The 26,461-nt window shown below is 53.6% G+C and overlaps 2 protein-coding genes across 8 annotated transcripts in view; one reads left to right on the forward strand and one right to left on the reverse strand.

The window, feature by feature from the left end:
* CKMT1A (creatine kinase, mitochondrial 1A) overlaps window positions 1-7,018 on the reverse strand; it is a 35,760-nt gene extending 28,742 nt beyond the window's left edge. Inside the window, exon 1 of the mRNA XM_075006581.1 lies at window positions 6,870-7,018. Within this exon, the coding sequence (XP_074862682.1) occupies window positions 6,870-7,018 (149 nt within the window). The remainder of the gene's footprint in view (window positions 1-6,869) is intronic.
* Window positions 7,019-16,715: 9,697 nt separating this feature from the next.
* The window catches only part of PPIP5K1 (diphosphoinositol pentakisphosphate kinase 1), a 172,893-nt gene continuing 163,147 nt past the window's right edge, over window positions 16,716-26,461 (forward strand). For 2 of the 7 annotated variants that reach the window (XM_075006502.1, XM_075006500.1), the window contains exons 1-4: window positions 20,106-20,333; window positions 20,728-20,902; window positions 23,823-24,018; window positions 24,110-24,200. In XM_075006502.1, coding sequence (XP_074862603.1) covers window positions 20,317-20,333; window positions 20,728-20,902; window positions 23,823-24,018; window positions 24,110-24,200 — 479 coding nt within the window. In that variant the 5' untranslated portion in view covers window positions 20,106-20,316. Of the gene's footprint in view, window positions 16,782-20,105; window positions 20,334-20,727; window positions 20,903-23,822; window positions 24,019-24,109; window positions 24,201-26,461 lie in introns of those variants that run through there. The other 5 variants (XM_075006503.1, XM_075006501.1, XM_075006504.1 and 2 more) reach the window with 3 other exon arrangements.

The following is a 26,461-nucleotide window of genomic DNA, read 5'->3' on the forward strand; positions in this document are numbered from 1 at the left end:
GCCCACCCTGGAGAGCAGGAGTTGTGCCCCAACAGCAGGGGCCTGCCGAGGTAATTCCTGGGGAAATACACTGGAGGAGGAGGAGCCTTGCCCACTCTGTTCTATCGGGATGCTGGGGCTCAGCAGGTGTGAACCCCTGGGGTAGGTTCCTGCTTTGGGAGTGTGCTTCAGTTCAGCACAGGCACATCGTGGGGAATGGGGCCTCGGGAGCAGTTCCACCTCCCTTCTTTTGGTGCCGCTCCTACCTGGCATGCAATATAATGCCCGGGTCTGGGAGTGAAGTTGCCTCCAGTGCTGGGACTCAGGAGCGTGTCTGCCTCTTTCGCCTGCATGGGATCATTGAGTCTTTGGGCTGGGCATGGCCCTGCTGTGCTCTGGGCCCAGGGTGGGAGATGGGAGAGACAGCACCAGCTGACTGCTCTGAGCAGGCACCACTGGCCCTGGACTGACTGCTCCACAGGGGGTTAACCCCAGCCTGCACCAGGCAGCGTGCTCTGTCCCTCCCAGATTGCCTCCAGCTGCAGGGTCTTGCAGCAGGAAAGCTGGTCCAGACTAGCTCAGCACACAGGAGAGCTTTCCTCTCCCTGTGGTAAGTCCTGGCTTCCTCTCACTGGTGTTTACCCTCTGCCACAAGCAGTTTCACCATGTCCAACCTGATGCACCTTGCAATGGACACAAGCTGCTGGTTCCAGACCTGCAGCCACAGCCCCTTCACATGAGCTGGTAAATTCTATGTGGGCAGATTCCCAGAGGCAAGCAAGGTGCTGCCTTTTGGTGTCTGTGTAGCAGAGGCTGGACAATCCAGTTGGAAGAAGCTCCCTCTTAGTGTGAAGGGCTCCACTTGTAAAGGGCTGCTGCAGGAAGCCATGTGCAGGGCACAGGTTTTGATTGGTTCTATAAAACCCAGAGTGTGTGCCAAGTACCCCTGAGCACCTTCCAGCTGCCGGTGTGTATTGCATGCCATCTGTAGCCACAGACAGGCAGCAAACCCCTGCAGAGCAGGTCTCTGACAGACACAGTCAGTCTCCTTGAAGAATCATGGCATGTGAGTCTTCTGTTACTGGCTGCTGAACACACATGACCTTTGAAGGGTTGCCTAGCCCAAAATCTCAATCAGTCCCCCCAGATCAGGAGATTGTCCGATCTTCCTCTTAGCCACAATACAAGTTGGGTTCTAGTCCTTTGGCTTATGGTCTCTGAGCCTTTGGATCTTGTTCGAGGAAAGGCCAAGCCAATAGGAACGGGCCAATTCTCAACAATGGAGCTTATTTTTGGAGTTTCATCTATCTCCCAGCATAGCTCATTGGAAAGCTTATGTGACTTATGTTTCAATGATGTGTGATGTGCAGCTGTCTACTGGTGGCATAAGGTGGGGGGAACCAACAGCGCCCCCAGTGAGCCATTTGTTCCACGGTCCTAGAGATGCTGCAGTGTGACTGAGTTCCCAATTATGATTCCATTTGAAAACCTTAATGTTGGATTTTGGGGCAATGTCTAGAACACAATGTATCAAAAAGTTGTACAGATTTTCCATCCACTCATTTCCCCTGGTCCCAAGTAATGAAGCTGCTTGGCATGTAGCCAAAATGATGAACATCAGCATTTTGCTAACATGTAACATTTTCATCTCATATATTACTTGTCAAAGGATCTCCCAAGCAACTACAAGAGTTTTCTGTATTTTTGAGCTGAAATGTGCTGACCAGATCAGTGTCACACTGAGTGTTGTGTGTCAGGAGATTATCTGCGCTTGGGCTGTACTGTACAGTCAGTAGTTATAAATGTACATGAACTTCTCAAATGTAATTTTCTTCATCTGTCAGCTTTGCTGCATATGAAGAGCCTCTCGTCTAGCTAGCCAAAGGTTTTAGGTGTAATTGCCTCAGCACGTGGTACTAGCCTTTGAAATAGACTAGAAAGTAACCTGCTACTTCCGTGGTACTTTTATGCACAGGTCAGTATGAGTATTGGCGATGACAACTCACTGCAGATTGCGCTTGGGGCAAAGTGCTCACTAAACAGAATTGGCCTGTTGGATTGTAGCCCACAGATCTGTGCTGATTTAGCTCTGTGTAAGGCAGTGGGGGTACTAACATTGTACTCTGGGAATTTCACCTCAGTAGGGACTTCCTGGGTCTGAAGACATGGAGACGCCAAGCCCCAGAAAGCTTACGCCCAAGAGAAACTCTTCACAGACTTTGAGAAAGAGTGTGTTATCTGTCTAGAAACTGAAAAGAAGTGAAACTGTCCAAGCCACTCCCACGGGACGGAATTCTGCTGCTGATCTTCCTCATTTAGTAAAGGTCCCACGTCTTCCCTAACCACCTCATTACTAACGTGCCTTTAGAAATCTTTCTTGTTGCCTTTCACATCCCTTGATAGGTGCAACTCCAGTTACACTTTGCCCTTCCTGTTCACACCCCTTGCATGCTTGAGCAAGATGTTTATACTCCTCCCTAGTCATTTTGTCCACATTTCCAATTCATGCAAGCTTCCCTTTTGTGTTTTAAACTTGCCAAAGATTTCCTTGTTAAGGTTGCCTGCTGCATTTGCTTTTCTTACTGTACATCAGGATGGTGCATTCCTGTGCCTTAGCTGGTGCTGCTCAAGCTGCTATAATCTGAACCAGGAACATCAGTCACAACCCATTTGGGTGCCTTTTTTCTGGTGCCTGAGGCTGACGCAATGTGTTCAAATGAAGAAGTGGCTTTGTTTAATGCCACTTTAATCCACTGGTCTGAAATAGCCTGAAAGAAAGCCTCTGAATATTATCCAAAGCCAGGTGGTTGTAGCCACGGGGGTCAGCTCCTTTTGAGCCCTGACTGATGCAAAAGCTTACCCTTTCTTTGACAGCTAGAGGCCCATCATTCAGCCAGCAATAAGCACCTTTCTAAATACACTTGGCATGGGTGCCTCTCAGTTGCAGAGAGCACAGTACCTAATAGTTCCCAAAGGATCATGTGAATGCAGCTATGCCTTGCTAGCTCATGGGTCTGGGACTTGCAGTGAGCCATATCCTGAGCAGATCAGCAGTGACCGTAAGGCTCTGGGAGCCAGGGGCCAGGCTGTTCTTGTCAGTATTTCCAGTTAAGGGCAAGGGCCCAGGTTGGGCAATGCACAGCTTGGAGATGAATGCATGGCTATATGGATAGTGTTGATGGGACAGCTTTGACTTCGTTGACCATGGGATGCTGTTCTGAGAGGAAAGGTAGGTGTACCCTACCTCTGCTCCATAGACCAAGAGACACCAACTAGTAACTTAGTGGGGTAGGGCTGCAAGCTAGGTTCAAAGTGGACAAGTGACAAAAGTGCACAGATAAGTTTAGAAAATGTTTCTAAGCAAGGGTTGAATGTTTCAGAGGGGATAGGAGGGTTGCGTTTGAGCAGTTACAATAGTGACAATAAGCAAGAAATCAGCAAGGGAAGCAGCTCAACATCTTCAGTGTCTACCTGTGTATGCAAGGAGTATGAGAAAAGAATTGAAAGTGTCAGTACAGCCTTTAGCTCATGGTTGAACCAGAATCGCTGAGACTTGGCGAGGTAAGCCTCATGACAGGAAGATTGCTCTAAAGGGGAACAGCTTGTTCAGGAAGGACAGGCGCTGCAGGTGCAAGGGTGTTGGATTGTATACCCAGAACACGTGGGTGCTTTTCCTGAGCTCCAGAAGGAGGTGGAAGGCACACACCAGCTGAGTAAAAAGGGGCTAAGCTAATAGTGAGACCATGGCAGGGTGCATTGCAGAACACCAAACCAGGATGAGGCAGTGGCTGAAGCATTTCAAGAATAAATAATAGAAATGGCCCAAACACAAGACTGGTAGCAACGGGGGACTCCAATGATCCAGAGAGCTGTTGGAAAGCGCCTGACAAACCCAATGCTCAATAAGTTCCTGTAAAATGTCCTGGGGCCTTTGCATGGCCAGTCCTGAGGCAGCTGAGATGCTAGTTCTGGTGGAGGGCTGAGTGTCAGCAGAAGGAAAGGCCGAGCGGTACCAGATGGACACTTGTGGGACAGTGCAGCCAGAAGTTTCCTACACACCTTCCTCCTCTGACTGAAAATGTGTTACGTAAGAGACTCCACCCACCACTGAGCCTTGCAGCCATAAGCTTATGGGAAGAGAAAGTAACCCTGCAAAAGAAGGGAGTCTTTGATGCTTGCACCATCAGGGTTGCCTTGAGGTATAAACAAGAGATCTCCAGCTGCTCAGCCAGGGTCAGCCCTACAGGACAAATGCAGCTGGCTCATTACAGAAGTGGATATTACCTTTGGAAACAGACACTCTAGCCTCATTCGTTTGCTTGCTTGACTTTAGTAAATAACTCTAATTTTCTGTTCTGTTAGTGAACCTCTGCAGGAGTGGCTGGAAGTGCTTTCTTTGCGAGAGCTAAGGCATGACTGCCCTGGAGTAAGTGACTGGTCCTTCAGGACTGGAGTAACTGGAATACTGCTGTGACCCTCTGCAGGCTCACTTGGGGGTGAGACAAGACCACCCAGTGCTCTGTCTGTGGCTCCATGGTTAGGCCAGCTCAGTGCCCGCAGGTTTATACTAGATCAGGGGCTGGCGTAGTCTGAGTACAGAACTCTCCCCCAGCCTGGCATTAATGCCTTGGTTCCTGGCAGCCTACCCTGAGCCAGAGACTTGTGCGCTGGAGGCAGCAGGCAGAGCTACATTTCCTTAGTCCCCCAAAGTGAGCAGGAGCCCCTCCCCCCATGGTTTTCGAGCAGGGTGCCCCTCCCTCCACAGCTGGAGGTGGGAGGGGGCAGGGATTGGGTGGGAGCTCTTAGGCCGGTCTGGGCTCGGTACAGGCCCTGAGGGCACAGTGAGGTGGCGTAAGGCTCTGGGGCAGATAAGAAGGGCCAGCGGTGCACATGCCACGCAGAGCAGGGTGCCCAGAGGACGAGAGAAAAGGGGCACTTTTGGGGGGGGCAGGAGCTGCCTAGATAAGAACCCTGGCGTCAGGGCCTGTGCGCGCCCCAGGAGTGAGCCATGTGGATAACTCCTAGCTGAGCTTCTCAGCTAGTGGGCCTTTCCCACCCTGGCTTGCGGCCTCTGCCTTTGCCTTTCCAAGTGTGCACTAGGCCCCAGCACCAGCCTGGGGCCTGCAGGGTGTTAGCAGCCACCCAAGCTTCACCCACCCTAACCCCAAAGGCTCCAGTGCTGCCCACCCCTCCGGGCCCTGGGCCTTTAACATTCACCTGGGCAGGACCCATGGCCTCCTCAGAGCCCAACTCTGCCCAGGGCGCATGGACTACAAGACCCTGCCTGCTCTGCCCGGCTCTGCAGAGAAGTTGCAGCCAGGCCCTGCTGGGGCACCTGGGGGAGCCTGCCTGGAGCAGACCGTGCAGGGCTGGGGCGGGGGGGAGTCTTAGCTCCAGGGCAGAGAATCCCCTTGCCCAGGCTCACAGGAGCTGGGTGGGGTGACCCTCGTCCTGCCCCCTCCGCCCCTCAGGGTCTAATTCACCCGCAGCCCCTGCCCCGGAGGGAAGGGGACCCGCTGCGTCTCCCTGACACAATCACTAGCACCGGGGCTGGGGCTGGGGCTGGGAGCTGCGAGCTGCCTCCCTCCCTGCTGCTGTTCCGGGCAAGGGCTCCCGGTCCCCTGCAGACTGCGCCGGCCCCTAACCCGCCAGCACCGCAGTAGCTTCCCCGCGCCTCTGGCTATGCGGCCTCCGCCGCTCGCCGCCCCCGGGCCGGGCCGGGCCGGGCCGGGCCCGCGGTCACCCAGCCAGCAGCAGCGGCCGGACGGCGGGGCAGGGCAGGGCTCCTCGCCCCCCGCGCCCCTCCCGGCCCCGGCTGCCCGGTCCGACTCCGGGGAGCTGCCGCAGCGCGGCCCGGGCCCGGCGTTCGTCCGCCCCCGCCGCAGTCCGGGGACAGCGCAGGCCGAGCTCCGCAGCCGCGGGGTGCTGGCTCGCAGCGCCCGGCTCAGGGACAGCGGCGGCGGGGACCGACCTTCCCTGGCGCAGGGGCTGGGCTCGCCTGCCCCCCCGGACCGGCCATCGGAGCGGCTGCGCCCCCTGGGTACATCCCCGCCCCGCGGCCCCCCTGGGTACCTGGGATTTCCCCCTCCCCCCGGGGCGCTGCCCCCCGCCCCACGGCTACACCCCCTGGACTCCCCCCCGCTACCCCCGCGAGGCGCTGCCCTCCGCCCCCCCGCTACACCCCCTGGATTCCCCCCGCTCCACCGCGGGGCGCTGCCCCCCGCCCCACGGCTACACCCCCTGGATTCCCCCCGCCCCCCGGCTACACCCCCTGGATTCCCCCCTCCCACCGCGAGGCGCTGCCCTCCGCCCCCCCCCCGCTACACCCCCCGGATTCCCCCACTCCCCCCGCGGGGCGCTGCCCTCCGCCCCCCTGGCTACACCCCCTGGACTCCCCCCCGCTCGCCTCGCGGGGCGCTGCCCCCTGTCCCCCCGGCTACACCCCCTGGATTCCCCCCGCCCCCCGCGAGGCGCTGCCCCCCGCCCCACGGCTACACCCCCTGGATTCCCCCCGCCCCCCGCGAGGCGCTGCCCCCCGCCCCACGGCTACGCCCCCTGGATTCCCCCCGCCCCCCGCGAGGCGCTGCCCTCCGCCCCCCCCCCCGCTACACCCCCCGGATTCCCCCACTCCCCCCGCGGGGCGCTGCCCTCCGCCCCCCGGCTACGCCCCCTGGATAACCCCCCCCCCGCGAGGCGCTGCCCTCCGACCCCCTGGCTACACCCCCTGGACTCCCCCCCGCTCGCCTCGCGGGGCGCTGCCCCCTGTCCCCCCGGCTACACCCCCTGGACTCCCCCCGCTCCCCCCCCCCGGGGCGCTGCCACCCGCCCCCCCCGCTACACCCCTGGATTCCCCCCGCTCCCCCCTCGGGCCGAGCGAGCCCCGCCGGTACCTGGGCGGATAGCGGCGCCGCTGCCTCTCGCCGGCGCTGACCGCGTCCCGGGTGAGCAGGAACCCGGTGGCCAGAGACCCGGCGCCCACCACGGCCAGGAGGCCGGCGGATTTGCGGGCGCACAGGAGGCGGGCGAACGTGCTGGCCATGCCGGGAGCGGGGCCGGAGCTCGGGCGCGGAGAGGCGGCGGGGAGCGCTGGAGCCGGGCGCACAGGGGCTCGAGGCGGCGCTGGGGGGAGGACGTGATGGGAATGGGAACCGCGCCGCGCAGGGGCGGGCAGTGGCGGAGATTACAGCGAGCCGCAGTGAGCGCAGGACTGCAGCGTGCCAGCCCCCTCCCCCCACAGGCACCTCCCCCGCAGGCCCCCCGCCGCAGCCGCCGGACCCGCGCGGCCCGGGCCTGGAACCCCCTCCAGTACCTCGTCCAGCCCTGGGCCTGGCACCCCCCCCAGTACCTTGTCCAGCCCCGGGCTTGGACACCCCCCGCCAGTACCTCGTCCAGCCCCGGGCCTGGCACCGCCCCCCCACAGCACCTCCTCCCGCCCCGGGCCTGGCACCCCCCCCCAGTACCTCGTCCAGCCCCGGGCCTGGCACCCCCCCCCCCCCAGTACCTCCTCCACCCCCGGGCTTGGACACCCCCCCCAGTACCTCGTCCAGCCCCGGGCCTGGCACCCCCCCCAGTACCTCGTCCGGCCCTGGGCCTGGACACCCCCCCCAGTACCTCGTCCAGGCCCAGGCCCAGAACCCCCCCCCAACCTAGTACCTCCTCCGGCCCCAGGCCTGGACACCCCCCCAGTACCTCCTCTGGCCCTGGGCATAGACACCCCCCCAGTACCTCCTCCGGCCCTGGGCATGGACACCCCCTGTGATGGGGTTCAGGGGTCCCCCTGCACTGCACCCCGTCTGCTGGCAGGATTGACTCTCACTCAGCAGGTACAACAGGAGGTTTATTAGGTAACAGATGCCCAGTTTCTCACAGAAGAGACAGTACAGCAGTCAGAGACAGTCCTTCCAACCCGTCCTGGGGGGAAGACCCTGAGGGGTGCCCCTCTGGGGTGTAGCTTTCCCCCTCCTCAGGCTGGCTGCCTCCCAGCTCTCTCTCCCCCTCGCCTCTCACTGCCGCCCCCGATTCAAAACCCAGCTCGGCTCCTCCCTCCTCTTTGTTCAGAGCAGAGGTGTTACCTGCCAGTTGTAGCCCCAGGGTCATCCTTAGCCACTGGGAGCTGCTGCTTGCCTCGGACATCCAGCCTGACTCACACATGCACTCCCCCCACTCCATCACCCCCACCCCAGTACCTCGTCCAGCCCCGGGCCTGGAACCGCCCCCTCGCAGTACCTCCTCCAACCCCAGGCCTGGACACCCCCCCCAGTACCTCGTCCAGCCCGGGGCCTGGAACCCCCCCACCCAGTAACTCCTCCGGCCCCGGGCCTGGACACCCCCCCGCAGTCCCCTCCCTGCAGCCCGGGCCTGGGTTCCCGTTCCCTTGTCTTCCCCCGGGGGTGTTACCCGCTCCCACTCGGCAGTGGTGCCCCCGCCCCCTCCGCCCCCCGCGTCGCCCTCCCGGTGCTCAGCGGACGGGAGCCGGGCGCCCCCGGTGCATCGCGGCTGCGCTCGCGGTGCGGCCCCCGCGTCAGCACCCGGGGTGTGGACAGCGCCGCGCGGGGCCGACAGCCGCCGGGGGCCCGGGTCGGGGCTGTCGGGTGGGGCAGAGCCGCGACACTGGGCGAGCCCGGGAGCCGCCAGGGAGGCGGCGGAGGCGGGGCGGGAGCAAAGTCCGACGGGGAAGGAGACGAGCAAGGGCTTGGAAGCGGCTGCAGCCGCTCCCGGCCACCGCCTTCCAGCCCCGGAGGGAGAGCCGGGCCGGGGCCTTCTGGCCGCCACGTACTGCGGGGGGTGGTACGACAGGCCAACTCGCAACAGCCTCAATCCTAAGTAACGGGGGGTTAGCGGGTCCTCCGCCATCGGCAGCGGGCCTGGCTGCAGGCGGCAGGAGACACCTCCCTCCCGTGTCCAGCTGTGTCACTCCTGTCACCCGAGCCGGGAGCTGCTAATCCCTGCACGGCTTTGTGCACCGCCTCTCACTAACCTCCAAGGACGGCGCTCCCAACCTCCCTGGCTGTTTGCTCTGGTACTCCCACCCGGCAGGGCGAGTCTCAGGTCTCAGCTAACCTGTGCCCCCAGCAGCAGGCTAAGGCCATTGTTCCCTGTCCTGTCCTGGGGCCTTAATGAGAACAACTTTTCTCCCTGCTCCTTGCAACAACCTTCTGGGGATTCCAACGCTGTTGTTCAGGTCTCCTTGTCTTCTCTTCTCCACACTAACCCAACTCAGCTGTGTTGGGCATAGGTCACCTTTTCTGCACCTTTCAGCACTGGCCTGGCTTTTCACTGGGCTTCCTCCAATTTGCCCCAACTGTCTTGAAATGGAGCACCCAGGATGGGTGGGTGAGGCAGCATCACTGCAGAGTAGAGTGGAATTACTTCTGTGTCTTGCTCACAACCCCCTTGTGAATACATCTGAGAGGATGTGGGGATTTTATCCCCCTTGCTGTGTTGCATTTGTTTCCTTAATGTCCTGTAGTAACCTGAGGTGGGTGCCTCGGTTTCCTTAGGCATGGCATCAGTGCATAGTGGGAGCTGGGCATTTCGGTGTGGTGGCTTATCACATAACCTCGGCAACCAAGTGACAACTTTTGCCCAGGGAAACAGGACAAAGGCAGGAGGAGGGGCCTGTCTGAGTTTGAATTTGAATTGCGGGAGTGGGGCAGTCTGGAGAGGAAGCGGGGCAAGCCAGGGCCTGATTCTGAATCCCTCTGAGCCCCTCTCCCCAAGAGGAATTGAACTGATGGCTTCTGGTTCCTGTGCTGACAAGTCTGTTCTATGCTGTGTCCCTGTTGCCCAATGAAGCTTCTGTTCCACCTGCTGAATCAGAGTCACACCTGACTGTGGATGGAGGTGCAGGGCCTGGAGCCACCCCACACTCTGTGTGACAACATCCCAGAATAATTTTTGCTTTTCTTTGCAACAATGTCACACTGTTGACTCATAATTAGCTTGTGATCTGCTGTGAGCCCAGATCGCTTTCTGCAGTGCTCCTTCCTAGGCAGTCACTGGTCTTACCTTATCTGGGTTCCAATGGCAGCAGATAAGCAGTTTGACCTTTTCCCATAGGCAGGGATCCCACCGCTTCCCAGCACACAGTGGGTCTGGCAATGTTTTCTATTTCTGGGCCTATCACTCTTTATTGACCTGCCAAACTGTTCTGGGGCCTTGGCACCTCTCAGAAATAGTCGCAGAGTGTCTTGATTTGCACAAATAAAAATGGAAGTGCCCAGCAATACTGGTGACATTGTTCAGTAACATTTGCTCTCTGAATGTGCTGCTTTTCCAGAGCCCCAGACCCCTCTGTGCCACACTGTTGAGCGCAAAGGCAGTTCTATGGTGCTCCATGGGGCCAGGTCAGCTCTCAGAGTTCCTGGATGGGAGATACCCAGAAACAGCTCACAGAAGGATTTGTGCACAACATGCCAAGCTGCATGAGGCACAAATCTCCTTTTGCAGCTATGGAGCACTCATGATTCCTGCCCTTCTTTCTCCTTCCCAATGAGTCCCTGGCAGAGGAGCCACTTCGCCTTGACAGGACCAGTGTGCTTAGAAGTGGTTTTTACTGATCAGCAGCCCAGGAAATGAGGGATGTGGGCAGAGATGGGGCTGAGTGGAAAGAGTATAGGAAGAAAGAAGATAGGAGACCTTGGCCCTGGCTACTGCAGACAGGAGAATGCGGGAACTGTTGATTTTGCAATTTGTACAGAGCAAATTCAGTGGGGACAGAACTTGGAGGGCAATTAGCCATTGGAACTATTCCCTAGGGGTTGTGGTGGCAACAAGAAAGCCTGGGAGCCGCCTGGGTCAGGGACTTCTATTGTCTGTACCCAGCAGGTCCCTGGCTATGTCTGGGAGCTCTAGGTTCCACCATGGTAAGAAATAATATTTAACAAAAATTGCATTTGTCCTTTCTTCTACAGTTCACGTGCAGCCTTCCTTGTCAGTGCAAACAGTGCAAGCCTGTAAATGGAGCCTCTTCCCTGGCAGCCTCCTATGTCTGTCCTTCCAATCCCTGTGGCTGTTTATTCAGTACACAGTGTTGCTGGGCACTTGGGCTAATGGAATGAATTCATCATCTCAAATGTCACCTTTGTCTCTTACAGTAAAAGGTGTGGCCACCTGGTGCTTAACACTCCCTCTTACCTGTTCACTTATCTTTGTGTGGTAAGCAAAACAACCCATTCCTTTTATGGAGCTGGCTTGTCAGCAGGCTGGGTAATATCTCAACACTCTATCTCCCTAAGCTCTCCTCTGCTTGCTCTCTCTCTGGGCTCCCCACACCACTTTCTGGCTCTTCACAATACCTCAGAAGGGGCCACACCTACTCTTCTGTCACCGAACTCCTGTCAAGGAACTCCCCCATGTCCTAAGATCTGAGCTGCAAAGAGTACACTTGCTTTATTCCACTGTGGAGTCCCCTCTGGGACATGGTTTGCAGAAATAAGACCCTCTTGCACAGTGACAGTGAGGCAAAACAGAACTTTTGGATATGAGTGACTATAGTTACTGTAATTAATTAAAGTCAGCACTGAGGCAGAACCATGTCAGTCTTTCCTCTGTTCCAGAAACCTTGATTGTGCTTCTGTTCTTCTATTTGCATTTATTGATCAACCACTGCTCTAAGGCGTGCCTGAGCTAAGTTTACCTGTTGGCAGGTATATGTACATCATTGCTGTCACGTAGTTCCAATGACCTTTGGCACCCAGTGCAAATACGTGGCAGGAGCTGCAAGCTGCCAATTTGGACTGACCATAATAAGAAGCTCAGCAAGGAGGAGAGAGAGAATCTGGATTCACTAGTCAGTTTGGGGACTGCCTGTTACTACTAACTTCCACTAATACCCTATTCTCTACTGTTACCTCACCCTCTCTCATCCCCCTAGAGCTCTTTCTTTTCCTGCTGCATATTAGCTAAAGCCTTGGTTGTGAGCCCTCTGGGGCATGAGTTGTCTCTTGCCCTGTGGGAGTGCTCTTTGTTTGCAGTATTTTATGCATACTGAAAAGGTCATGACAACTATTGATGAGCAAATCAAGAGGTTGCCAACTGGATTACATTTGTTAATAGAAAAGCAGATGCTATGATATTAGTTCAGTTTAATTATTTTATTTCCAGAGTCACCTGGAAAATGCTAACATAGACACTTGGTTGGAGTATCTAATTCTGAAACTAACTTGGCAGACCAGGGTGCTGTTGTATGGGATGGATGCCAGCCATGAGCCATAGCTACTCTCTCAGTAGCTTTATTGTCAAATAGATCACAAATGAAAGCTAACTTGTCTCTGATAACTTACAGTCAGCATTTTATATCCAGAAATTATGCAGCAAGAAGTGTTCCTTTTGTGCTTAATCCGACTCCACTGTGGTCAAGATGAGCATTACCATGGTGCCTTACAGCAGCAGGCCGAACTACAGGCGGGCCTCCCAAGGGAGGCACTGGAATGTGTCCATAGAAGAGCAAGCTGTGTGTTTTTTTATTTCTGGGAAAGCTCTGGCTGTCAGCCTCTGTGGCTGGACTCATACAGAAGGGCCATGGACACCCAGGAGGTAGGGCTAAAGGGAACTGCTACAGCCTCCATCTTGGGGCTTACAACTGGTGCCCCTCTGCTTTGGGCTAGAGCTCTCCTCCATCCTTCCACCATCAGTCCCTCACTGGGAGACAGTGGGGCTATGTCTGTCAGCTCTGCAGTTGCACCAGCAGCACAGAAATAAAAGTGGCAATGGGCAGCTGTAGATAGTGATGATACCACTTTCTACATTGCCTCCCTTACTTCTGCATTGCAGCTGGCATGGCACTGCCTTCAGAGCTGGGTGCCTGTACAGCAGCATGTAATCAACTGCAGACACAAAGAAGGGTGCCCAATCAAATGTCTGATACCAACTGCCTTAGACTATAGACCACATGCAGCTGTACAGTACCAAGCTGGGAGGGGTTGCAAATGCTTTGGACGTTAGGGTTATAATTCAAAATGGTCTGGACAAACTGCAGAAATGGTCTGAGGTGAATAGGATGAAATTCAATACATACAAATGCAAAGTACTCAGGTACAATCAGTTGTCAACATACATAATGGACAATGACTGTCTAGGAAGGAGCACTGCAGAAAGTGATCTAGGGTCACAGTGAGCCACAAGCGAAATACAAGTTAACAGCGTGACATTGTTGCAAAAGTGCAAATATAATTCTGGGGTGCATTAACAGGAGTTGTCTAAGCAAGGTACAAGAAGTAGTTGTTTCACTTTACTCCACACTGATTAGGCCTCAGCTGGAGCAGTCTAGATTTTTAATAATTTTTGTTGTTCTTCTCAGGACTTTCTCCACATCTTTCCTGAAATGTGGTGTGCAGAACTGGACACAATACTCCAGTTACGGCCTAATCTTTCAGTGTAGAGAAAAGAAAGACTTCTCGTGTCTTTCTTTCAACACTCCTGTTAATGCATCCCAGAATCTTTTTTTTTTTTGGCAACAGTGTTACACTATTGACTGATATTTAGCTTGTTATCCACACGACCCCCAGATCTCTTTCCGTGGCACTCCTTCCTAGGCAGGCACTTCCCATTTTGTGTGTGTGTAGTTGATTCTTCCTTCATGAGTGGAATTCTTGGCATTTGGCCTTATTGAATTTCATCCAGTCTCCTCAGACCGTTTCTCCAGTTAGTCCAGATCATTTTGAATTATAATTTGCCTCAAACTTTTGTAAATGTGCTCTCTGTGCCATTGTCTAAATCACCAATGAAGATATGGAGCACAGCAAGACTAGAACTGACCCCTGTGGAACCCCACCTGTTAGGCCCTTCCAGCATGACTGTGAACCATCGTTAACTACTCTCTGGGAACGGTTTTCCGACTGGCTGTGTGCCCATCGTAGAGTAGTGCTATCTACATTGCATGTCCCTAGCTTGTTAATGAGAAGGTCATGGAAGACTGTATCAAAAGTCTAGAGATATGTTCAGCTGCTGATTCATTACGACCTTTATCCTTCTCAGAGACACTGCTTTCCAGTGTACAGGCCCCCATTGTGTAGATATGACCAGCAATCTCTGTCCCTATCTGTATGACTTTACCTTTGGATGTAAAAGAATTTTGATTTGAATAGGACGAGCTTGGGTGGCAGCCTCAAGACATAGGATAGGAAGAGATCCAGAGAGGGTGAGACCTGTTTTCCATAAGAACATATTGACTGTCATTAATTATATTTCAATCCTTTATTCATTGAATCCCATACACATTTTTGTCTGAGTTTGATGTCATGCTAACTGGCCTACAACCACTCAAGTCAACCTGCTTGTCCTTGTTAAATATTGACACATTACCAATCTTCCAGCCTGCTGATATTCCCCAGGATTCCCAGATGTATTAAAAGTTCACATTAATGGCTGGAGATTTCTTCCGTCAGTTCTATTAGGGCAAGAGGAAAATATTGTTTAAAAAAGTTAGGTTTGACAAACTTCAGCCTTGTGATAAATTGTCTAAGATAAAGACAGCTGCTGCTACAGAATGCTGACACGTAACTTTAATGCATTATAGCTTTCCTTTTTAGACTAAATGTATACTGAAGTTATGAATCACATGATGTCCATGCTAGTGTTTACTTGTACCAGTCTATTGCTAGATAGAGTATGACTAGCATTGGCTGTTACAGGGGGACTATCACTTCTGGCCACGCTGAGCTGCAGGGCTGTGAATGGGCACTTGGGGGTGTAAGTCCCAGCAGGTGAGTGCTTGTCAGTACCGCTGTGTGTAGCTGCACTGCCCAGACACTGTCTCAGGACCACACTTCTCCGGTGGGGACCACTGGACTGAGAAAGAGTTCAGCGTTAGGGCTCAGTTGGTAACCAGGTCAGAGTGGGTTACCATAGAAAGGTGAAATACGGTAACCCTAGGTCGGGGCACTGAGGTATGTACCTCCATTTCTGTGCTGGGCACGTTCTTCTGGCTGCACGGGTCCCAAGGCACCCCCTTGGTCTGGGGTGCAGGGGTCCCGAGACGGCCCCTCCAGGGCGGGGTTCCCGAGGCGCCCCCTCGGTGCGGGGTGCAGGGGTCCCAAGGGGCCCCTCCCCAGGCAGGGGGTGCGGAGGTCCCGAGACACCCTGTCGGTGTGGGGTGCAGGGGTCCCGATCCGGCCCCCTCGGTGCGGGGTGCGAGGTCCCGAGCCGGTCCCCCCAGGGGGCGCAGCAGGACCCCACTTCGCTCTGTCCCTGCACTACCACTTTCGGCCGCTGGGCGGCGCAGCGCTGCAGGCCAAGCCGCCTGAACCTCCATGTCCCGCCCATCGCCGCGCATTGGCTGTCAGTGACAGTAAACACGCCGCGATTGGCTAGCCGCGGCTGGCGGGTTAGGTTGCGCTCGGAAGGTGGCTGGTGAGTGTGTGGAAATGGCCGCGCTTCGCGATGTAACGCGGGGGGCTGGGGGTGTGTGAGGGGAGGTTCGTTCCCTCGGTGGGGGAGCGGCTGTTTTTCCTGCGGGAGGGGGGGGGCTGTTTTTCCCTGCGGGGAGGGGGGACTGGAGGGTTTGGGGGCGGGGGGGCTGTTTTTCCCTGCGGGGAGGGGGGACTGGAGGGTTTGGGGGCGGGGGGGGGGCTGTTTTTCCCTGTGGGGAGGGGGGGACTGGAGGGTTTGGGGGCGGGCTGTTTTTCCCTGCGGGGAGGGGGGACTGGAGGGTTTGGGGGCGGGGGGGGCTGTTTTTCCCTGCGGGGAGGGGGGACTGGAGGGTTTGGGGGCGGGGGGGGGCTGTTTTTTCCTGCGGGGAGGGGGGACTGGAGGGTAGGGGGCGGGGGTTCTGTTTTTCCCTGCGGGGAGGGGGGACTGGAGGGTTTGGGGGCGGGGGGGGCTGTTTTTTCCTGCGGGGGGGGACTGGAGGGTAGGGGGCGGGGGTTCTGTTTTTTCCTGCGGGGAGGGGGGACTGGAGGGTAGGGGGCGGGGGTTCTGTTTTTCCCTGCGGGGAGGGGGGACTGGAGGGTAGGGGGCGGGGGGGGCTGTTTTTTCCTGCGGGGGGGGACTGGAGGGTTTGGGGGCGGGGGGGTCTGTTTTTCCCTGCGGGGAGGGGGGACTGGAGGGTAGGGGGCGGGGGGGGCTGTTTTTCCCTGTGGGGAGGGGGGACTGGAGGGTTTGGGGGCGGGGGGGGCTGTTTTTCCCTGTGGCGGGGGACTGGAGGGTTTTGGGGCAGGGGAGCTTGTCTCTGGGTCGGGTGTGTGGTGTCCCTGACCTGGCTGGCCTCAACACCTCAGCTCTTTGGTGCACGCCAGCACCTGGACTGTGGCTTGGAGGTGGCTGCCATCTGGGCCAGAGGCTGGGCAGTGGGGCTCTCTGGTCCCCACAGGGTGCACCCACTCCTCCTCTCCTCCCTCCATTTCCAGCCAGCAGCTGCTCACTGCCCCAGTTCCTGTGGCACAGCACTGGATTTGGGGCACCAGGTGGTGCTTCCTGAGCCTGGGGCTAGGCTCACAGCTGCAGGAGATGGTCTGTGCTGGTCCATGCTGACAGAGCTGCTGAACCCATTTTGGATGCTTTGCGATGGGCTGGGTGGGGAGAGCTGCTCCACTCACTGGTCTCTTATGGCTCATTTTGGAAATGGCTTGTTCACCTGGGGGGACAGGCCTACCAGTGCCAGACTTCTAAGTCTCTCAGGCATGACATCCAATTAATACTACACACCTTTAACAGAGACTGTGTATTCTGTTAAATACAGTGTTACAGCTCAGTAGAAGTGTTTTACTGCAGTCCACCTACTCAGGAATCTGTTAGGCCTCCCTTCCTTGTGAGGTAAACTTAAGGAAACAGGAGAACTGGCCTCTTATTGCAATCATTGTCAGGTAACTTGAGCTTATCCCCTGGAACCAGTAGGCCCTTTTAGCCTTTTCTGTTCAAATCTTTATTGCGGTAGACTAATCTTATGGTGGGTAAGACTGATGAGGGGTTTGTGGCGAGTCTCCTTTCAGATTTCCAGTTGTAGACTCACTTAGTGCTCAGTGGTTTGGAATGGGGGGTGTTTGAAATTGGAGTGCATCACAGAGCATCAGAAGAGTCAGCTTAACCAAGGTTCAGGCAAATGGGGGTGCTGTTGTGGAGCTGAAGGAGAAATACAGTAGAACCCTGAGATATATGCACTCAGGTTGCGCGTATCTTGATTTAACATGATTCAGGATGGTGGGGAGTTGGCGCCTGGCTCTGGGCTGCCAGCGTAAGCTGGGGTTCTACTGTACTCTGTTTTGGAAGTAACAGTGTCTTTCCGTGATGGGTTTTGAGGAGGCAGGTGTCCAGGGTCTTCCCTGTAAAGCAATCCTATGTAGATACCCCGATCCTAGTCTAGATAAGGCCATGCAGTTTTCTGCTGGATGGTGTTGGTGGGCCTCCAAAACTTTGTGTCAAGCTCTCTCGCCCATTGAGGTGCTTGGAACAGTCTCCCCCTTAGCTAATACAGACTGTGTAATCCAACAGATAATGGCGCTATTGCTCCTGTCGTTTTCTTTATGTTTGGCTTTGCAATCATGAGGGCTAGCAGCTTGTTATATGATAATGCCAGCAGTTCAGCTTTCATTTGACTTCAGGAGCTGGCATTTAGGCCTATAAGCTGTGCCTTAATCCGACTTTGGTTAGAGTGACACTTTTGTTGAAGAGTAGAAGAGTGTCAGATGGAGAGGGCACAAATGCATATGCTGCCTTTGCTCAATTTGATTGTGTTTCAAGCTAAGGCCTGTGAGTGTTTTTGTGAGGAGAGGGCCTTAGAACCATATCCTGAAAATGGAGTCCTTCTCAGTGAGGCAGTCATCAGTGCTTGCTTTTGTGGGGCTGCCCACTCAACTGAGGCTTTATTATTAAGCATTTGTATTATGTGAATGCTTACAGGAAATGAAGACTGGTCTAGTGTGGAAAGAGAACTATCCTGGAAGTCAAGAGATATGGATTCAGTTTCCAGCTCAGACCATCTGTGTGGCTTTGGATAAGTCGCTTGTTCTGCCCTGTGTTATAGGGCTGTTGTGATGAGCAAGTCCTCTAATGAACGAGAGGCTTAGATGCTGTGGTGTTGAGGGCTATATAAATGCCAAGATAGGAATGCTCCGGTCAGGGTGCGTGGCCCCATATAGAGACTGTTCCTGTCCTGGAAATTTTGTGAGCAAGAGGATTCAGCCTTTCCAGTTGCTGTATAATACAAAACCGATTAAATATGGAGTTACAGGTCTTCATTTTCTGGGAGGAAGTGTCTGATGTTGGTGTCTGTGTGATGGTTGCCCAGTTGCCTTTGCAAACTGTTTGGATGAAATGATAAACTTTACATCATCATGACCAAAACTGATCTAAATGATGTGCAGTGCTTTCCCTTAAAGTCTGTCTCTCTTACATCACCCACTGCTTCATTATCAGTGGTGGAGTATCTGAACCAGTGGGTATATCCATAGGACATCATTGCTGTGCCATCTGATACTCTGCAGAGCACATCTAGATAATGTGATAAGTCAGTGAGCGGCTGCCGGGGCCCCGCTTATGCTGCTGCTGTAGCTATTACTGGTGGAGGTGTGCTCAAGTTAGTTCAATGGCGAGAGGTTTTTAAGCATGGGTTGGGGAGTCATAGAGGTCTGGAGACGGCAGCACTGCATATGACAGCATGGTGGCACCCTCTCTATCTAGGGTTTGTTCTGGCCATAGTATAGAGAGAGTTATCTGTCCAGAGGGGAGCCAAATCCTGGCTGATTCTGGCTGCTACTTGTTGTTCTCCCTCTTTGTTCCATTTGACCTTAGTGCAGCATTTGATATGGTGGCCCCTCTCCTCTCTTGAACTTGGATTTTTGTTGTTGTTCTGTTCTTGTCTCTCTCCCCTCTGTCTCTGTAATTAAAGTTCCTGTGAACCAAAATTGAGGGTCCTACAATGTTAAATTCTTGGGCCTTTGCATTCTGTGTACCTGCTCCCTCTGTCATTAGTTTATAATGCTAAATAATGCCTACTGTTCATGTTCAACTGTACCTATCTTCAGGCAGCTTCAATAATTCTACATGCTGGCCTGTATTGGCCTAGTATATTTATGGTTACAGTAAACCCTTGAGTTATGTGGGAGTTGCTTTCCTACAACCACTGTATAATTCAAATTTTTGTGCAAGCTGGGGGCGGGGGGAATGGGAACCAGGCTGCTGCCTAGTTCCTGTCTCCCTGCTGCTTGCAGGACCTGGGAAACTGACCAGCCATGTGCTGTCAATTTCCTGGGTCCCACCAGCAGTGGGGAGAAGGGAACCAAGTAGCAGCTTGGTTCCCAGCTTCCAGCTTCTTGCTGCTGCTGCCCTGGTCAGTTTCCCGGCTCTGCAAGTAGAGGGAAGCTGGGAGCTTGGTTCCCAGCTCCCTACTGCTTGTGGGACCCAGGAGACTGACCAGCCCACCAGGGCTGGTCAGTTTCCTGGCTGCTTCTCCCTGCCTTCCCTCAGCTGCATGGCCTGACAGCAGCTCTGCTGGGGGAAAGCAGGGAGAAGGGTCTCTTAGGCTGCCTAGCTGCCCATAGCTGCGGATAGCTGAGCAGGCTGAGAGCCACAGAGCAGCTTCAAGTTGCTCTTAACTCGCGTACTTCGAGGGTTTACTGTATCTCTTGGCTCTGACATTTAGCTTGCAATAGTATCTCTCCTGAGTACATACCTTCTCCCTTCAAGTACCAGTACATCTCCCCTATCCTCCATTTGCTTCAACTCTAACAAATTGCATTGAGCTATATGGGTGTTCAGGTCTTTTCTACTGATTTGAGTCTCCACACAAGAAGGTTGCACTGAATTAACTAAATTGATTTCAGTTGCTGTGATTTCTCTGTGTAGACAAACCCTGGGTCTCCTAGATCAGAGTCTGAAAATGGGAAGAGTGGCTGAGTTGTTTCCTGGTATGACCCATTTAATGCATGTGGAAGACCTGTGGTGCTATGTACCACTGCTTTGGAAGTTGCCTCAGGATTTCAGCTGGGCAGAATGGCTGAAAATAACGATGATTCAATATTTCTGCTTTTTAAATGTAAAGCTTTTTAATCAAGCTTTTAAAAAATAGTGTTTAAGCTCTAATTTGTGGAAACAGTGTCCCCACAGGGGAGCACATATAGAGAGATGCCTAAGTGACCTGCTTGTGATTATGCAGTCAGTAGGAGCCAGGCTTTGACCTCAGGGAATCCTGACTCCCAGTCATATGCTGTGATTCTTGCTCCCCATTCTCCATGGAGTGACTTAAAGTGCTGCTACCCCACCATGCTAACTGAAGTGCCTCTGGTGATTGGTCTTTTCTCTTTCTGCAGGCCCTCCTGACCAGCGAATGAACTGAAGATTGGGGAGCAGTCTTCATTCTCTCCTTAGCTCCCCACACCCTCTTGAGTATTGGCTGGTGCCCTCATGGTTGGGAGTTTGGTGTAAGCATCAGCTTGGAATGTACATCGTTGTAAGGGCTAAGTCTCATTGCATCTAACTCAGCAACTCTAGCAATGACACTATTCCCTCCCAGCTAGTGAAGATCTATTGTACGCTGGAGGCGCCTGTTTGAAAGGGCAGTGGATGCTGTGTTTCCCCTGTAATCTCTCAGAGCATCTTCTGGTATCACGGGTTCCTCTCCCCCTCAGTTTAAAGTTGTCATCTTCCATCCCTGGTACGTTCTACCAGTGCTGCCATTATGTTCCTGGTTCATTAATACAGCACTAGTCCCTGCCTCACACACCCTGTACTCTGTCCAGCAGCATCAACCCAGGCTCACTCCCCATTGTGTTTGTTTTTTTTCTAAAAATCCTGATTTGTACCTGATGATTCCAGAGTGGGATGGTCAGCCACCCAGGCTGTAATGTCGTCCCTGACGACCTCCCATGAGGGTGAGAACGCTACTCCTAGGTTTTTTGTTGGTACCAGAGATGATGAGACAGACTTTGTGGGATCAAACATGAAGACGGACGAGATCGATTTCCTTGAGGATGATGAGGAGTCGGAATCGGTAAGGAGATCTTAAGCACTCCACTCCATAGCACCAAGTCTGTCCCATCTCCAGCGTTCTTCAGGGTTTTTTTTACGTGTGTTTTTTACATGTGTGACTACTGATGAGGCCCTAGGCTGTCACAGCCTGCAGACAATACAGAACAGACAGTGAGTGTAGGAGTAGTTTTGGTTCTAATCCCCATCACAAAGGTTCAGTTTTCTCATGGAGTAGGTAGCAGTCAGAGAATCTGATTTCAGCCCTTGGGGCCTGACAGCTGTGGGTTCTCAGCAGGAGCCACCCACAGCTCCTGGTTTCTCCTGGCTGGGGAGACCTCCAGAGTTCCAGGCCACATATGGTGGGATCTCCACGGCTCCTAGCCGCTGGAAGGGGTTGTCTAAATCGACAGGTTGCCAGATATTTTCTTGATATCTGGTTTAATGTTTTTAGTAAGCTAAAGATTAGGGGCAGAAGGGATTTGAATCCCCCTGGTCCCTTGCCTTGTTGTCTCGGACCAGTGGTTCTGAAACTTTTCGGCATCACACCTGCCCCCGGCCTTTGATTTTTGAGAAACCCTCACCCCCCACTACTTCTTTACCATCATCCAACCCCACCTTAACAAAAAATCAATTTGTAATTTAAAATAAACATAACTTGATTATAAAAATGTATTTTAAAATTTAAAAATAAGCACAAATAGTTTTGCTTGGCTCCTTGTGGGTGCCTGGTGCTGCCTGAGCTGCCGTGCCAGCTGCCTGCCTGTCTGAGACCTGTGCTGCCAGAGCCACCTGCCTGCCAGCTGCAGGCCAGCCACCCGAGCCACCTGCCCAAGCCCCACGCTGTCTAGGCCAGCTGACCACCTGCCAACCTGAGCTGTCGCCAAGCCCCTGCGCTACTGGGACTGGCCGCCCACCTGCCATTCCGAGCCACCTGAGCCCTGCGCTACTGGGGCCAGCCGCCTGCCCACCTGCCAGCCCAAGCTGCCTGAGCCCTGCAATGCTGGAGCTAACTGCCTAAGCCTCATGAGTCCTGCAAGCCCTGTGAGCCACCCGCCCGAGCTCCTCCCCTTTCAAAAGCCAGGCACCACCATCTCCCCCATTCTTACCCTATCCCGCTTACCTGAGTCAGGCACCACAGACCCCATCTAACCCCATCCTCCTCCTCCTCCTCCCACTGCAACCCACACTCACTCACCTTTGCACTTGGATCTTTGCCAGCCACCTGCTTTTTATAGCGGCTGTGCTGGGTCACCCAAGCAGAATAGCTGGGGCTGAGAGCCAGAAGCAAAGGCCGGCTCTTTCTTTGGGTGCGGGGAGATGATGGGGGGGTGTGCCTCACACCCCGCCCTGGAATTTGTACTCACCCCCCAGTTTGGGAAACCATGTCTTAGACTGTAGTGTTCAGATTACTGCTCCATATTTGCCTGGGGCACATAATATCCTAGATGAAATGCTCAGCAGCCACCCTATTGAAAAATACAGTATTTCCTTAAGCACGTTGGTCTGAATCAGTGACCCTTACAAGGAGAATGGAGAAAATTTGTTCTCCTTAGCTTCTGAGGGTATAAGACAAGAAGCAATGGGCTCACATGGCACCAAGGGAGGCTTAGGGTGGACATTAGAAAAAAGCATAACTGACATAGTGGTTAAGGGTCGGAATAAATTGCCTAAGTAGGTTGCAGGATCTCCATCATTGACATATTTACGAGCAGGTGAGACATACTTCTGTCAGGGACTGCCAGATGGTGCATGGCCCTGCACTGAGTACAGGGCACTGGACTTGATCATAATCTCTCAAGGTTCTTTCTATGATTATCTCTTCTTCTGGGGGTACCTCGCTTATTGTCAAAACCCTTCTAAACTAATACAGTGGTTTCTCTGAAGATGCCATTGGTGCAGGATTTTCACTCTTGGGTTTAAGCTCCTTATTAAGAGACCAGTGAATCTCTAACTCTTATTGGGGTGTCTTTGTGGTTTTTTTGGCTTTGTGGCCAGTGGTAGTGTGAGAAAAGAGCTAGGCAAGCCCCTTACTGAACACAGCTCCCATGTGGGAATGCTGATATTTGAATGTTCCAGTCATTCCCTGCTTCTTCCTTGACTCTGGCAAAAACTCCCTTCAGGAGCTAAAATTCGTCACCTGTGCTCCAGAACTTTTGCACACTGCTGTGCCACCTCAGATGGAAACAGTGGCACAGCAAGGGTCAAACTAGATAAAAATAGTCATTCTAGCAGCTGCACTGACTGACGGCTGAAGTCAGGTTTGCAGAAGTCTCATTCTGACTCCTATTTTTCCTACACTCTCTTAATCTGAAACACTTTTATTCATCTGAATTCTTCTGTATGTGGTCTCTCTCAAAAGGAGTCTTAAAGTAGAGGGCTGAGCAAATTTCCTTTACTTTTGGAATTGCTGGAGAGGGCTGGAGGGAAGCTACCCACTGTTTTTAAAAATATATAAAAGTGAGAACTTTTGCATTCCAGCCCCTGATTTTTGTGGTGAAGCTACTTCTAAAGATAGCAGTTCTGAACTGCAGAGTAAATGAGCAAATGCTTTGTGGAAAGAATCTTGTGCAGATCCTCATGTTTGTCATGCTCTGTTTTCTTGGTTGTGTGTGCATGCTTGTGTCACCCATGTATGCATGCATGTGCATCACCTTTCGTATGAGATGTTGGAATGAGAGATTTCTCCTGTAGTAAGCTTGGGGTCCCTGAGAGAGTGAAGTGTGCAGAGACAGAAAGGAGAATCTTCTGTGTGCAGAAGAATCAGGTGTTTTAAAATGGTCTTAATGGCTTCTGCCTTCTGAGTCCTCTGTTCTAGGTGGGGCTCTGGAGAGAAACTGGAGCCTGACTGTGGGCTGGGGAAAACTCCTTGTCTTTTAGCAACTGGTGCCTCTGTGTCATTTACAGTATAAGTTCATTGAGTAAGCTCTCTTGTCTCCATGTAGCCTCCGGAACGGCAGATTGTGGTTGGAATCTGTGCTATGACCAAAAAGTCGAAGTCAAAGCCCATGACTCAGATCCTGGAACGTCTGTGCAAATTTGAGTACATCACAGTGGTGATCATGGGAGAAGATGTCATTCTGAATGAGCCGGTGGAGAACTGGCCTCTTTGTGACTGCCTTATATCCTTTCACTCTAAAGGTAAAGGTATGTGGTAGCATCGGCCTGTAGGCCTGTCTGTGGGGTGCTTATATTAATAGCACCATTTGCTGTTTTTTTTTCTGCCACCCAGGATTCCCTCTGGATAAGGCAGTAGCTTACGCCAAGCTGTGCAATCCATTTCTGATTAACGACCTTGATATGCAGTATTACATCCAGGACAGGTCAGTGCCCTGAGAATCTCCTTTCTTCCCCTCTGTATGTGTGAACTTCCCAACTGACTCCTGGTCTCCCTCAGAGTGCTGTATAAATGCTGCTGCTTCACCTTCCTTGTTTAGTGGGTGGAGGGGAGGGCGGGCTTTTGATTGCCTGTATTTAGCAGGTTTCCAGGTCACTGTGCCCTCATCGCTCCCATCAGTTCATCTGGATGTTGAAGGAGTGGACTTACCTGGCTGGGGCCTGTGTAGAAGCAGGTGTGTTTTGACCTTTTCTGGTTCGTTAGCATGTGAGAAGAGTTGGCTGAAGTAGGACAAGTGTGAACTCACAGAATGGGAGACTGGTGTGACTAGCATGGACAGGTCAGATCATGGTATAGGGAGGCAGGAAGCAGCAGCAGCAAGGAGGGCCAGGGAAATAGCCAATGTTTTGTGGCAAGTGCCGAAAGGTTAGGCTTTAAAGCACCAGTTCTCCAGGCAGTCTTGGCACTTGCAGCTCCCAGAAACACCAGCTGATCTGTGGGTGCCCCACTCCTAATAAATTCAGGTTGGCTTCAGGAGTCAGCTAGGTGGCAAGGCTGGAAAAGTTTGGCCTTGGATGTTTAGGGGTAATATATCCCATCCAGGCCTCAGCTCCACATTTGCATGCATAGAACCATGTCTTTGAGGTGTGCAGCTGGCATGCCCTTCTGCTGCAATTGTCAGATGCAAAGAACGGTGAAATACGTAGCTTTCCCATTTCAGACCCATGCGTGAGAGGACTTAGCTGCTCTTGGGAGTCCCTGACCAGAGTGGAGGTTGTTTGGGGTGTGATCTGTGCCACACTTAGTTGTTGCTGTCCAGTGGTGGAGGGGGATGAAGGTGGTTCTCTTCTGTCTGTAGGTGTTCAGGTTGGATGGGTAACGGTGAATATGATGAGTGCACAGCTACCATTGGGCTGTGACAAAGTGGGGATAGTTGGTAGTAATTTCTGAATCCTGTTTGAGGCTCTGTTTCCCCTGTGTGCCACATACAAGGAAGTTTTCTCTAAGGCAGGGTGAGTGACCTAAGTGGGGGTGGTGCCTTGCTGTCTGGGTCTCCATATTAGTGGAGCATCTGAGAAGATAGTGGTGGCAAATCCATCTGCTAGGAAGTGGACATCTAGCAAGCAGTGACCCAGAGGGAGATGGACTCCCCTGCCTTTCCTCGGGGAAGCTGGACAACTCCAGCTGGTGATAAAAGGATGGGAGAAATCTGAGGTGGGGATAAGAGCTGGCAGTCAGGGCTCTTACCTGGCCTGATCTGGACAGTGAGGCAGAGAGTGAAGTGAGGGGTTCACTGCAGGGTGGTGGGGCTGTGGCAGAGTAGAATGGACTGTGATTTAACCCTCAGTTTGCTATGCCACCCTAAGGCTTCCCTAGGGTGTGTTCCAACTGACGGACATACCCACCTGCTCTCACTCTGTCGTCAGTGTCACTGCAGGTGCTGGCGAGGTGTGTTAATTCCCAAAGACTACACGAGTCTCTAGCGCAGTGTTTTCCAAATGGTGTTCCGCAGAGCCCTGGGATTCCTCGAAGTGAAAATAAGGGTTTCACGAGAACATTCCCCTGTGGCTCCCTGTCTTGCCACTGTTGAAACAGTAGAACTAAATGTAATTGGTTTAACAGCTGGCAAGGTGGTGGGCGGGATCTGGCTGTTAAACTGACTGAATTTTTAGTTCCATTATTTCAGCAGTGGCAAAGCAGGGAGCCACAGAGAGCCCCTCACTCACCCTGCTACCGGAGCAGCCACACCCTCTGGTGGGCATGGCTCTGCTCACCCCCACCAGTGGAACACCTCCATGCAAGCCTTCTTTCCTCTGGGTGCACATGGCCACCCATCATAGTCTCCCCATCCAGCGCCATGGATGGGTTAATCCTGGGAGCAGCTTTGCAGATGAGGTGGGTTGATCCTGGGTCTGCGGGTGGTGGGTTTGAGGCTGAGATGGGTTAAGCTTGGGGATGGTAGGGCAGGTTGCAGGAGGGGAGGGTAAAGCTTGGGAATTGAGGAGCTGGATTTGAGGGCTGAGAGGGGGTAAAGCCTGGAGAAGGGGTGGGGGGGCAGGTTTGGGAACCAAACAGGGTAGAGCTTGGGAAAGGGGTTCAACAAAAAGGGTTCTGTGGCCAATTAAATATGGGAAGCACTGCTCTTGCAGGAGTCTGACCTAGATTCACTGAATGGTACTTATGGTGTGAGGTAAAGGAGCTGCAGCCTCCCAGGTCCCTTCTGAGGAGGGAAGGAAGCTGCCTGGT

This window comes from Carettochelys insculpta, chromosome 12 (assembly GCF_033958435.1).
Source record: "Carettochelys insculpta isolate YL-2023 chromosome 12, ASM3395843v1, whole genome shotgun sequence".
NCBI lineage: Eukaryota > Metazoa > Chordata > Testudines > Carettochelyidae > Carettochelys > Carettochelys insculpta.